The sequence below is a fragment of the Monodon monoceros genome, unplaced genomic scaffold (assembly GCF_005190385.1).
Source record: "Monodon monoceros isolate NGI ecotype Baffin Bay Population unplaced genomic scaffold, NGI_Narwhal_1 Super_Scaffold_13, whole genome shotgun sequence".
Classification (NCBI taxonomy): Eukaryota; Metazoa; Chordata; class Mammalia; order Artiodactyla; family Monodontidae; genus Monodon; species Monodon monoceros.
The window spans coordinates 69,955,089-69,968,644 of record NW_021703769.1 but is presented as its reverse complement, the minus strand read 5'-3'; the positions used below and the strand labels follow the sequence as shown (position 1 = coordinate 69,968,644).

Sequence of the window (13,556 nt, the reverse complement as noted above, 5' to 3'; positions counted from 1 at the left end):
CGGAGCACAGGCTCCGGACGCGCAGGCTCAGCGGCCATGGCTCACGGGCCCAGCCGCTCCGCGGCATGTGGGATCTTCCCGGACCGGGGCACGAACCCGCGTCCGCTGCATCGGCAGGCGGACTCTCAACCACTGCGCCACCAGGGAAGCCCTACACATTCTTTTTTATATTCTTTTCCATTATGGCTTATTCCAGGACATTGAATATAGTTTCCTGTGCTATCCAGTAGGACCTTGTTGTCCATCCATTCTATATGTAATGGTTTGCATCTACTAACCCCAAACTCCCAGTCCATCCCTCCCCCCTCCCCCCTTCCCCTTGGCAACCACAAGTGTGTTCTCTATGTCTGTGAGTCTGTTTCTGCTTTGTAGATATGTTCGTTTGTGTCATATTTTAGATTCCACATATAAGTGATACCGTACGGTAGGGTACTCCAATTTTGGATCCTGGGGAAGCTGAGCTCCTGAGTCCCTGTGGGAGGGCTGTAATGTCTACATCCTTAGGGAGGACTTGGGAGCTGGAGGAGGCCTGGGTGTGAGGGAAGAATCGACCCCAGTTTTCTCTTTAAGTGGAGGGAGGATTTGGGACTGATCTACTTTTTCTTTGCAGGTGAAAAGCAGCCTCCACCTCATCCCAGACCACACGTCCCTCCTGAAATTCTGCCCCCCAGAGACTGAGGAAGGTAAGGGAGGGCTTCTAGGGAGAGGTGCCCAGCGCTGGCCTCTTTGAGGAGACTTTCTGGAGTTTACATCCCTGCAGTTAGTTGTTTCCTGAGGCTCAGGGGAAGGACATGGGAGAGGTGACTCCTGCATCCTAGCCAGAAAAAGCTCCAATCCTGAAAGGAGCTGGATTGTTAACCAGAAGGCACAGAAAATGCTGTCAAAACACCCTTCCGCCAACTCTAATAGGCATAAGAGTGAGCTAATATACAGATTTCCAGGTGCCAGCCCCAGAGATTCTGATTCTGTAATCCTGGGAACAGGGGAGGGGGAAGTGTTAAGAATCTGTAACATCTTGTTGCATCTTCAACAAGTGTCTTGGGAACACTCTGGAGCCAGCAGGGTGTTATTTGAATCTTTTCAGGGCTGCCCAGCCTTTATTCTCCCTCAGTGATGTGATTTTTGCAAACCACTCAAGGGCAGTGAGTAGGAATCAAGTCTAATAGGGAAGCGATCCAGTGGGCAAATGCAGACCTTGGACTAAGACTTTTGCACCATGAGGGAGTATGGCAGGGTGATTAAGAGCGGATTTGGGAACCAGCAGGCCTGGTTTGAATGCCAGTTCTACCCCTTAGTAGCTGTGTGACCTTGGGCGAGTTAGTCTCTCAATGCTTCAATTTCCTCATCAGCAAAATGGGGATGAAAAATGGACCTATGTCAGAGGACCCTGGTGAGACTTAATCAAAGAGAATGTACAGAGAGCCCCTCTGGGGCTACATATATGGTTTGCATATATGGTACCTGGAACAGAGAAGTACAAGGGCACCTCTGTCCTTGCCACTCAAAATGTGGACCCAGGAATGTTGGGTATCTTCCAGGAGTTTGTCAGAAACGCAGAATCTCAGGCCTCTGGCAGCTACTGGGACAGGATTTCACAACCTCGGTGCTACTGACGTTTGGACTGGATCATTCTTTGTTTGGGGCTGTCCTGTGCCCTGTGGGACGTTTAGCAACATCCTGACCTCTACCCACCAGATCCCAGTATCACACCCCAGCCCCTTCCTCCCCTCATTGTGACAACCAAAATTGTCTACAGACATTGCCACATGTCCCCCAGGAGGCAAAATTGCCTCTGAGAACCACTGATCTAGGATTCATTATCATTGTTTTGTATTCACAGTAATTATCTTATGGTTAATGATGATCGTGTGGCAAGCAAATGGAAAAGAGCTTCTGTAGTTTAGAATATTATACCTGATTTCCTTTTGTAAGATATTCAAGTTAAAATGAGTGATTTAAAGAAAGATATTAGGACTTCCCTGGTGGCACAGTGGTTAAGAATCCGCCTGCCAATGCAGGGGACACGGGTTCGAGCCCTGGTCCGGGAAGATCCCACATGCCGCGGAGCGACTAAGCCCGTGCGCCGCAGCTACTGAGCCTGCACTCTAGAGGCTGCGAGCCACAACTGCTGAGCCCGCATGCCACAGCTACTGAAGCCTGCGCGCCTAGAGCCTGAGCTCCGCAGCAAGAGAAGCCACCACAATGAGAAGCCCGCGCACGCAACGAAGAGTACCCCCGCTCACCGCAACTAGAGAAAGCCCACACGCAGCAACGAAGACCCAACGCAGCTAAAAATAAATAAATTAACTTAAGAAAGAAAGAAAGATATTAAATAATACAGAGATATGGCAAAATATGGCAATGACACACGGATGAAATTTGAGAAACGTAGGCTCAGAAGACCTATACTTACCTCTTTACCTCATTCCCTCCCTGCCCCACACCCCCTCCTCCACCCCAGAGTCACAGTCTCTCTGTGCCCACCAAACTGAGTATGGGAAGAAAATAAGAGAAATATTAGAAAAAAACCCCATCCTTTGACATTTGTTTTAGTGTATGTTTCATAACATATATAATAGTATGTCCCTGTGTAGTAAGTAGTATATGTGTATTAAGTAAATACCTATTTTCCGGGTTGTGTGCTCAGTGTTCTTCATTTGTGGGGTGCACGTGATCAAAAGTGAGAAGAGCATGCTTCAGTTGGGGTGAGCCACTTTCTGACTGTCCACGCTCACCACTGTCTCATGCCTTAGCATGAAGTTCTGACACTCTCTTGCTCTAATCTGTCAGGCTCCAGTTCATTCTTCTCTCTGAGGTAGGCTTTTCCCTTTTGACTCACACCCCTTGAGCCCTTCCCCAGTGATTGTGTGTGTCTGGGGCTCCCTTAGTCTCCTCCTTTCTCAGAACCTTCTGAAGCCCCTGACTTGTCTCTCCTTGGCCTACCGCTGCCCCCTCTTGGCTAACCCTTTCCACTTCCTCCTGCTCTGTCCCCAGAGGTGGACATGGCAGATTCCAGCAGTCTCCACGCTGAGGATTCCCCACGTCCCAATTCTCCCTGGAAGAAGAAGCTGAGGAGTAAGGATGGAGAAGAGAAGAAAGAGATGTTACTGTGAGTGAGGCGAGGGCCCTGGGGCCGCTGGAGCAGAAAGGGAGTTGGGGGGGCTAGGCTGAGGCAGGCAGAACCCTTGGCTGGCTCCTCAAAGGGTAAGGAGAAGGACGGAAGGAGTCTTGAGGCTCAGGTGAGGAATGAAGCTCTTCTTGGGGGAAAGAAGAGGTGAGCCCCATCAGAGGATGACAGTGGGCCCTCAGGACTCGCCAGGAAGTGGAGATTTCAGCTTTGTGTCTAAGAAAGTAGTGATGCAGGGGTGAAGCGTGTGGCTCTGCAGACTGCCCTGTGGTTCAAATCCGGCAGCTGTCTCTTAGCCAGCCTCTCTGTGCTTCAATTTTCTCTTCTGTAAAATGGGGATAATAGTGGTACCTGGGTCAGAATTTTGGGGTAAATTAAGAGTTAACCCTTGGCCGGTAGTAAGTGCTTGGTGTCATTTGGATGTTATCAGACATTTACCTGGGAAGTAACTTATCTTAAAAGTTAGGCATTCTCCTCCCTCATATTGGGGTCATATAAATATAAAAATTATGACTCAGGTTTTCCCTGTCCTTACCTCCCCCTGTCTTCCCATAAGATGGATGTCACCGGAAGATGCTCTCTCTTGATTCTCCAGGTACCCCTCTGGTCCCCAGGGGTCCCATGAGGAAAGGTGTGGGGCTGGGGTCTCACCTCTTTCTCCATCCTGTCCCTCTTTTATCTCTACAGGGTTCAAGACACCTCACCTTTGCCTCCACGTCTGCCACGGACCAACAGCAGGAAGCATACTCGGGCACTCCAGAAGTTAAGGTACCAAGGGCAGGGGACTCTGGGCTGGGGTGGAGAGGGGCAGGGTGGAGGGGGCCCACCCTGACTGACCCACAGTTCTTTCTGCACCCCAGAGAGGTGAACAAGCGCCTCCAAGATCTCCGTTCCTGCCTGAGTCCCAAGCAGCCCCAGGGCCAGGACCACCTGAGCCAAGAGGATGAGGTGGTCCTACTGGAGGGGCCCACTCTCCCAGAGAACCCTCGGCTCTTGCCGCTCAAAATCCAGTGCCGGGCTGACCTGGTCAGATTGCCCATCAGAATGGTAAGTGCCTGAAGAGCCTGGGAGAAGGGTCCCAGGAACTGTCTGTGGAGAGACTGTGGTGTCTGGGCAGAAGGGACCGTGGCTTCCTTTGCCCATCCTGCTGTCTGGAGCTGCCCAGCGCTTGTTCAGCCCTGTGTGCCTTTGTGCTCACTCTTCCCCTTGGGAGATTTTTTTCCTCCCTCTCCCCTCTCTTTCTGGCAAACTTCCCACCCGTTTTCAAGGCTCCACTGAAACATCCTAAGCAGCTTTGCTTGGTAGCCCCTCCCCAGGGTGCATCCCTCCCTCTTTCCTTCCCTCGGACCCTGTGCTTCCCTCTTGTGCTTGCTCTTACTGCCTTGGACACCCAGATGTCACTTGGTCATTCCGATCCCCGCTAGCTTCCTGATGAGGGCTACTCTTTTTGTAGGGATGACTCCAATTCCAAAACAAGAATGATAACAGAAGTGACCATTTATCGAGCAGTAACCATGCATCAGGCAAGCAACTAAGCCAGGGCTTGTGAACTGGCAGCCCATGGCCTTATCAACTGTGCTTCTTCTTCTTCTTCTTCTTTTTTTTTTGCCCCTGTTGTGTGGCATGCGAGATCTTAGTTCCCTGACCAGGGATCGAACCCCCTGCATTGGGAACGCAGAATCTTAGCCACTGGACCATTAGGGAAGTCCCATGCTCCTCCTTCTTTTGTGCTGTACGGTGCTTTTATTTATTTATTTTTTTGGCTGCACTTCACGGCATGCAGAACTTCCCCAACCAGGGATTGATCCCGCACCCCCTGCAGTGGAAGCGTGGAGTCTTAACCACTGGACCCCCAGGGAAGTCCCATGTATGACTCACATGAACATATGAGTTCATCGCCAACCTTTGCAATGGGTGATTTTGTACCAGGGTCCAGATTTCTGGTTTCTCTTAAATAGGAAGATACAGTACCTGGCCCATATTCCTACATGGTACCAATCAGCTGGAACTGCGGAACAGCTGGCCTGTTTAGATGGGGCGTATCCGGTTCTGGTTGGCCGCAATCCCCACCACTCCCTTTTCTCTCCTAACTCATGGCTCCTTCGTGTCTTTGTGTCACTTGCCTGAACCCCTTATTAACATGATTTTATTTTATGCCTTGCCAGGTAAATATGGTGGAACTCACAGATGAGGAATTCAGCAAGTAGTTAAGGCCAGAAACTGGGGGTGGGTGGGGGGAAGCACATCAAGGCAGGAAGGCCTCCTTCACTTCTTGTCCCCCTCCCAGTCGGAGCCCCTCCAGAGTGTGGTGGACCACATGGCCGGCCGTCTTGGGGTGTCCCCAAGCAGGATCCTCTTGCTCTTCGGAGAGACAGAGCTGTCCCCTACCGCCACCCCCAGGACCCTAAAGCTTGGAGTGGCTGACATCATTGGTGAGAGGAAGGCAGGGGAGCTTGAGGAGGCTTTTGCCACAGGGAGGGGATATGGGAAGAGGCCCAGAGGGGACCCTGCTTCCAACCCCCGCTTAGGCCTGGCTTCCCGATCCTGCCCCCCACAGACTGCGTGGTGCTAGCAAGTTCTCCGGATGTCGCGGAGAAGTCCCACCTGCTCCAGCTGCGGGTGCAGGGGAAGGAGAAGCACCAGCTGCTGGAAGTCTCGCTGCCTCGAGTGAGTGGGGGAGTTGGCTCTCTGTGCCCCTTGCCCCGTGCTCTGTGGTCTCTCGTGTCAGTGGGTGGAGGATGGAGTCACTGCCCTCTGTGGTCTTGGGTCCCCACCCATCCTAGATAGTGGAAAAAGCCCAGTGTTCAATTTCCCTCCCACTTCTGCTGGGAGCCTGGCTCTGGTCTCCTAACTCCTGGTTGAAGTCAAAATCACCCTTGGACAGTAACCAATAAAACCCATCATAATTACAAAAGAAGTGACAGTCCCTGTGCTAAGGATATTTACTTCACATTCAGGATATTATTGAGTTTCACAACAATCTTATATGGGAAAGCACTGTTGTTACCCTCATCTAACAAATACGGAAGCCAACCTCTATAGAGGCGGAGTAACTTGGCCGTATTAGTTTCTGAGAGCTGCTATAACAAAATACAACAAACTGGGTGGCTTAAAACAATAGAAATGTATTCTTTCACAGTTCTGGAGGCTACAGATACGAAATCAAGTTGTCAGCAGGTGGGACGAAGTGAGAGAGTGGCAATGACATATATACACTACCAAATATAAAATAGATAGCTAGTGGGAAGCAGCTGCATAGCACGGGGAGATCAGCTCGGTGCTTTGTGTCCACCTAGAGGGGTGGGATAGGGAGGGTGGGAGGGAGACGCAAGAAGGAGGAGATATGGGGATATATGTTTATGTATAGCTGATTCACTTTGTTATAAAGCAGAAACTAACACACCATTGTAAAGCAATTATACTCCAATAAAGATGTTTAAAAAAAAAGATATATTGGACAGAAGAGGGGAATATAGCCATTATTTTATAATAACTTTAAATAGAGTATAATCTATAAAAATATTGAATCATGATGTTGTAAACCTGTAACTAATAAAATATTGTAAATCAACTATAAAAAAAGAAAAGTTGTCAGCAGGGTCATGCTCCCTCAGAGACTCTAGGTAGAATCCTTCCTTGCTTCCTCCTAGCTTCTGGTGGTGGCTGGCAGTCCTTGGCTCACAGCTGCATCACTCCAGTCTCTGCCTCTTTCCTCACATGACGTTCTCCCTGTGTGCCTCTCTTTGTGTCTGTTTTCTCTTATAAGCGCACACCAGTCCTGTTGCCTTAGTGCCCACTGTAATCGAGTATGACCTCATCTTATCTTGATAACATCTTCCAAATGAGGTCACATGCACATTTACCAGGGGTTAAGACCACAAGGTATCTTTTTTGGGGGACACAATCAACCCCTAGCACTTGGCTAGGGTTATACATCCATTTCAGTGGGAGCGCCTGGCCCCCAGCTTGGGTCAGAAGCCAGAGCCCGGCTGGCTTCCTCCTTGTGATTCATGCCTCGATCGTAGGTGAGGAGATCGGCTTTGGAGAACCTGCCTGACCCACAGCCAACATCCCAGTCCTGGGCTCTGTGGCCCAGCTCCCTAGAGAGGAACCAGCTTGCTGCTGGCCTCTTCGGCCAGTTGCCTTTCCCTCCGTGGGCTCTGACTTGACTTGTCCCCTTGTCCTCCCTGTCGCAAGTCCTCTGTCTGTCCCTACAAGTTCTCCTCAGCCCCTCTTTTCAAATTCTTACATCCAGTATTTCCTCTCCATCCAGGATTCTCCTCTCAAGACCCTCATGTCCCGCTACGAGGAGGCCATGGGACTCTCAGGCCGCAAGCTCTCCTTCTTCTTTGATGGGACAAAGCTTTCAGGCAAGGAGCTGCCGGCTGACCTGGGCATGGAATCCGGGGACCTCATCGAGGTCTGGAGCTGAAACCCCACTCCCTGTTTAGAGGCCCAGCTTGGACTTGGGGAGAGCGGCTGCCCCCTTTTGGCCCCATAAGGGCTAGCTGAAACTGAGGTAGAACTTATCCTCAAGCTGAAGCAAAATCAAGGAGTGATCTTGGACCACCCCCGCCCCGCCCCGTCGACCCTGGTTTCAAGCCGTTAGCTACCTGATTAGTTGTGTGGTGGTCCTTGCTGCCCTGGGAGGACTGTGGCTCCATCCACAGGGTGTGCTGAGTTTTGCAGTCCCCTGGGACATGGAGAAGGTATCCCTTACCCTCACCCTTTCCCCTCCACCATCACCCTTTCCTTTACCGAAATGTCTCTTTTATGAGACTGCTCCTATTGAAAGAGTGAGTTGAAATCAACATGAAATCCCTGGTATGGGATTCCAGGCCTGGCATTTATGCCACGTCCAGGACCAGCAGTGGCCTCAGTGTCATTGGGGGGTGGGGGTGAAGTTTGCTTGAGGCACATACAGGGGTGTGGCTCCTCAGCCTGCAGGAAACTAGATGATCGAGCTCACACATGTATTAGCTTCAGCAGAGGCAGACGATGGGTTATTCTTTTGAAGAATATAGTAGATTCTCAGGCTTGGGTGTCTTCCTCACCCCAGGACCCTTTCAAGCCACCTTCCTGATGCACACACATTATTTAAGGCATAATTGAGCACCTTGAGCCTTTTGGTTTTGGATCTCAGGATTCCAGTCCACGCAAGGCTTCTCTGGTTTTATGGCTTTTCCCCTTCACTCCATCCTCTCCCGTAAGCGTCCATTTTAATGTGTTGATTACATGTTTTTGAATGTGAATGTATCCTCGAAAAATGCCACGTTGTATGTGTGAATATACTTTTTCCACATGTAGTATCATGCTGTAGATCTTGTGCTGTAGCTTTTTTCACTCAACATCACCTTTATTTCTTTGAACTGCTCTGAGGTATTCCATGGTGGGTGTCAACTGCATTTTGTTTACACATTTGCTAAGTGGTGGACACCTGGGTGCCTCCACCTCCTCAGCATGAACATCTTTTTATGTGTCCCCTTCCATATTTTGTGAAAAGTTCTCTGGCAGAGGTACCCAGGACGGGAGTATGGGTCGGACAGGTTAATTTCTCTATTTGTTTTCAGAATGGTCATTGACTCTCCCACTTAAAGCTTCCTATTTCTCCTCATCCTCACCAGCACTTGCTACTGCCCAGCTTTCTAATTTTTGCTGGTCTGTTGGGTGTAAAGTGGTGCTGTATTTTAATGTACATTCATCTGATCACCAGTAATTTGGGGAATTTCTTTATATACCTGTCAGCTTTTCTGGTTTCCCTTTGTGTGAATTGCTCATTTTCTCATGGGGGCTTCCTATCTTTTTTCTGTTTGTTTATCCTCAAAAGTTCTTCGTATATTCCTGGGCAGTTGCAAAAAACTCTCAAAGCGGCACTTGTGTTTGTATATTCAGGGGTGTCCTTCACTGAACAGAAATTCTTAATTTTAATGTAGATAAATTAACTATTTTGTTATATCATTTGTTGCTTTTTGATTTCTTATTTAAAAGTAGTTAAGATATTTTACATTTTCTTCTGTTAGTTTATTAGCTTTTCTTTCACATTTAGGCCACTAATATCGGGCTGAAGTCCAGCCAGTACACACTGGTATGTGCTGGCATCTGCTTTGCATGGTCAAATATTTGTTCTCATTGGTTAATGCCAGGCTGTACTGGCTGCTGAAATGTTGAATACTACTTTTAAACTATTTGAAATTCACCTTTGTCTATGAGATCCAAGTTTTAGTTTCACCATATAATGAGCCAGTTTTCTCAGCACCGTCTACTAATAAAGCCATGAATTTTCCACTGATAGGTGGTATAATTTTGGCAAAAACATATCACTCTCTTTAAAGAGTTTTTTGTTGGAATGTGGTATTCCTTTGAACTTACAATGTGGGAAATATAGAAAGAAAATTTTTTAACATTTGAATAATCCGTGATATGGTATAACTCTTTTTTTCAGATATTTTATGTCCATTAATAAGTCTGAACACATTAAAATTAAAATATGTTCAATCTCAACAGAATAAACGGGAATACATTCAACTTGTGTATATTTGAGGATTTCTGTCTCTCTGTCCTTCCCGTGACCACCCCCTCCCCATGACCCCTGTGGCTGAGACCATTTGTTGTCCCCTCACACCTATTCTTCCTCCTCCCAGGGTAACAGAACCCCTGGTTTTTAGCAAAGCACAGAGAATTCAGAATGAAGACAGTGCTTGCCAGCCTCCACTGTAGCCAAGTGTGGCCAAATGCCAATTCAGAGGAAGGTGTGCGACTTCCAGGACATGTCCCTAAGCGGGCAGTGTGTGCCCCTCTCTTTGGCTTTCTTCCTGCTGCTCACTGGAAGTGGAGCATCCCTACTGACACAAGGTGACCTTGGGGAAGGAAGCCATGCAGGGCAGGACAAGGAGAGAAGGCGCCTGGGTCTGAGCTTCCATGCAGCGTCTTACCAGCCCTGCACTACTGACCTCTGGGCTTTGGCGAGAAGGGGAACTTCCTGTCTTGTTTAAATCACTGCTATCGGGTGGTAATTCCATGGTGGTCCAGTGGTTAGGACTTGGCACTTTTACTGCTGGGGCCCGGGTTCAAAACCTAGCCAGGGAACTAAGATCCTGCAAGCCGTGTGGCCAAAAAAAAAAAAAAAAAAAAAAAATCACTGCTATTGGAGGATTTCTGTCACTTGTAACCAAACCCCGTTCTAGCCCCCCAGTATGTTGCTATCACAGGGAATATTGTGGTGACCCCGAGTGGGATTTTTCTCAGGTTTATATCCAGGAATGGAATCACAGTTCATTGGATGTGCACCTACCCATTTTCTCTTGAGTACAAGTAACTGGACCTCTTTATAAATCCATTAGCAAGTGCTAGAAGGTTCCAGTTTCCTCTTATCTTCCCCAGTGCTTAATCTGGGGAAGATACGGGAAAGACTACTCATTGTAAAAGGATTTGCATTTCTTCAATGATGGAGTGATTATTCATCCTTTTGATCAAAGAGATTGATCACTCGTCAGGGAATCTTTCTAAAACTCCCCTGATTAGAAACATTCAAAACTTTAAGGAGGGCTTCCCTGGTGGCGCAGTGGTTGAGAGTCCACCTACCGATGCAGGGGACACTGGTTTGTACCCCGGTCTGGGAAGATTCCACAATGTCGCGGAGCGGCTAGGCCCGTGAGCCATGGCCGCTGAGCCTGCGCGTCCGGAGCCTGTGCTCCGCAACGGGAGAGGCCACAACAGGGAGAAGCCCAAGTACCGCAAAAAAAAAAAAAAAAAACTTTAAGGAGCCCTGATCTGGTGCCACAGCTTGGCACTTTTCCTAATCTCATTCATCCTCAGAGCAATCCTGGGAGGCAGGTGTTATTATTCCCATTTTACAGAAGAGAAACAAGCTAAGATGAATTAACCTGTCCCAGACCACACAGCCACGGAATGCAGAGCCAGATGGAAAACCAGGTGGGCCTGTTGAAGACTGCTCCCTGCCCGCTCCCCGCCCGCTCCCCAGCTAGCCTCCCTCTCTCACTGCTCTCCACACTGCACTGCTTTCAGACCCTGGTGTTCATTATGCTGCCTTCTGTGGCAGGACCTTTGCACATGCTTTCTGCTGCTTGGACTGCTCTTCTTTCCCTCCTGGAAAGTCAATGACCGCCCCTCCCCCACATCTGAGGTTTTATTCAGGGACTTACTGGGGACTATAGCCTGGGAGACAGCCTCTCAGATAGCTCTGAAAAACTGCTCCAAAGAGGTAGGGGGTGAGACCAGTTTACATGTAAATATTTTGGTCAGGGAGTACAAGCAATCAATATACATTTTGGTAAAAGATTACTGCCGGTCACAAAGAGCAGTTTTCTCAAGTTAATGATTATAGTGCTTTTCTATGTATGGGAAGATGCAAGAAGCTGGGTTCGTTAAAATTCTTCCTGAAATGCATATTAGCTACCTAAAAGCCTGTTTATCCAGAGCACAAGCATCCTGTTCTCCTTAATTTCCTCCGTCTGGAGCAGAGTGCTTCATCCCGTTATCTGCTTAATCTCTGCATCTGAAGCGCCGAGTGCGCTGTTGCTCAGCTGCTGCAGCAGGTTAATCTTTGTAGACTTGGATGTTGAGCAAAATGCTCTTTGCTTTTCTTTTGTTTGCAGAGCTCAGGGACCATTTCTTCAGAGAGGCTCTCAAACCTCCCTGACCAGGTCAAATGCCCCTGCTATCAGGTCCTTATAATACCCATATGCCAGACTTTATTGTGGCACTTGTCATGGATGAACTTTTTTTTCCAAGAAATTCCACATGTACTTATTCACAAACCACAATTTCCAAAGCGAATAGAGCAAAAGTTGGGCTCCAGTTGAAACCAAGAGAACTGTACAGATATGTTTATTTATCTGAACTTAAAGGAATTTTAATCGAGAGATCCATAAAATTAAAAGGCACCTTGGGCAGGGGGTGGGGTGGGGGGGACTTCCCTGGTGGTCCAGTGGTAAAGAATCCGCCTTTCAATGCAGGGGACGCTGGTTCGATCCCTGGTCAGGGAACTAAGATCCCCTATGCCGTGGCGCAGCTAGGTGCTCGCACCACAACTATTGAGCTTGCGTGCCTCAACGGGGAGAGCCCACATGCCACAAACTACAGAGCCCATGCGCCCTGGAACCCACGCGCATGGGTGAAAGAGAGAAAACCCACACGCCACAACTAGAGAGAAGCCCGAGCGCCACAACTAGAGAGAAACCCAGACTGCGTGCCATAACGAAAAGATCCTGCATGCCTCAATAAAGATCCCGTGGACCACAACTAAGAACTGACTCAGCCAAAAAAAAAAAAAAAAAAAAAAAAGGCACCTGGGGGAATTCCCTGGTGGTCCAGTGGTTAGGACTCAGCACTTTCACTGCAGGGGGCACAGGTTCGATCCCTGGTGGGGGAACTAAGATCCTGCATGACATGCAGGCGTGGCCATAAATAAATAAATAAATAAATAAATGTCACCTATACTTGGGGAAGAACCAAATATTTTTCCCATTTGCCAAAACCAATTAGCATCAAAATGTTTGTCTTTATAACCAGAAAGTTTTATTTTCATTAATGTCCAGAGGTACTGTGTTTGGACTACAGATTTTTTATTTTTTTTTAGCTTAATGGAATTTAATTTACATGCCTCAGCATTCACTCATTTGAAGTCTACAGTTCAATGAGTTTTAGTAAATGTCCACAGTCCTGCAGACGTTTCCTGGTGCCTCTTTGTACCTCCTCCTCCCCCTGGCCCCAGGCAACCACTAATCTGCTTTCTGTCACATTAGTTTTGCCTTTTCTGTATTTTATATGAATGGAATAATACAGTATGCAGTCTTTTGTGTCTGGGGTCTCTCACTTAGCACAGTGTTTATGAGATTTACCCATACTGTATGTATCATTGAGCAGTGTTCCACTGTATGAATATACTATTCACCTGTCGATGGATACATGGGTTTTTTTCAATTTTTTTGGCTATGATGAATAATGCTTCTATGGACATTCACATACAGGCTTTTGTTTGGATATGTTTTCATTTTTTGTTGATAGATACCTAGTAGTGGAGTTGCTGGGTCATATGGAAAGTGTATGTTTAATTTTTTTTTAATTTATTTATTTTTGGCTGCGTTGGGTCTTCGTTGCTGCGTGCGGGCTTTCTCTAGTTGTGGCGAGCGGGGGCTGCTCTTCGTTGCTGTGCACAGGCTTCTCATTGCGGTGGCTTCTCTTGTTGTGGAGCATGGGCTCTAGGCACACAGGCTTCCGTAGTTGTGGCACGCAGGCTCAGTAGTTGTGGTGCACGGGCTTAGTTGCTCCGCGGCATGTGGGATCTTCCCGGACCAGGGCTCAAAACTCGTGTCCCCTGCATTGGCAGGCGGATTCTTAATCATTGTGCCACCAGGGAAGCCCTGTATGTTTAATTTTTAAAGAAACTGCCTAATTGTTTCTCAAAGTA

General features: G+C 48.1%; 1 protein-coding gene across 1 annotated transcript in view; it reads left to right on the top strand.

Annotated features, from left to right (window-relative positions):
- NFATC2IP (nuclear factor of activated T cells 2 interacting protein) overlaps window positions 1–8,433 on the top strand; it is a 9,577-nt gene extending 1,144 nt beyond the window's left edge. The window contains exons 2-8 of the mRNA XM_029222258.1: window positions 611–683; window positions 2,995–3,109; window positions 3,815–3,895; window positions 3,988–4,174; window positions 5,415–5,559; window positions 5,685–5,794; window positions 7,401–8,433. Of these exons, the coding sequence (XP_029078091.1) occupies window positions 611–683; window positions 2,995–3,109; window positions 3,815–3,895; window positions 3,988–4,174; window positions 5,415–5,559; window positions 5,685–5,794; window positions 7,401–7,559 (870 nt within the window). The 3' untranslated portion in view covers window positions 7,560–8,433. The remainder of the gene's footprint in view (window positions 1–610; window positions 684–2,994; window positions 3,110–3,814; window positions 3,896–3,987; window positions 4,175–5,414; window positions 5,560–5,684; window positions 5,795–7,400) is intronic.
- The last annotated feature ends 5,123 nt before the right edge of the window (window positions 8,434–13,556 follow it).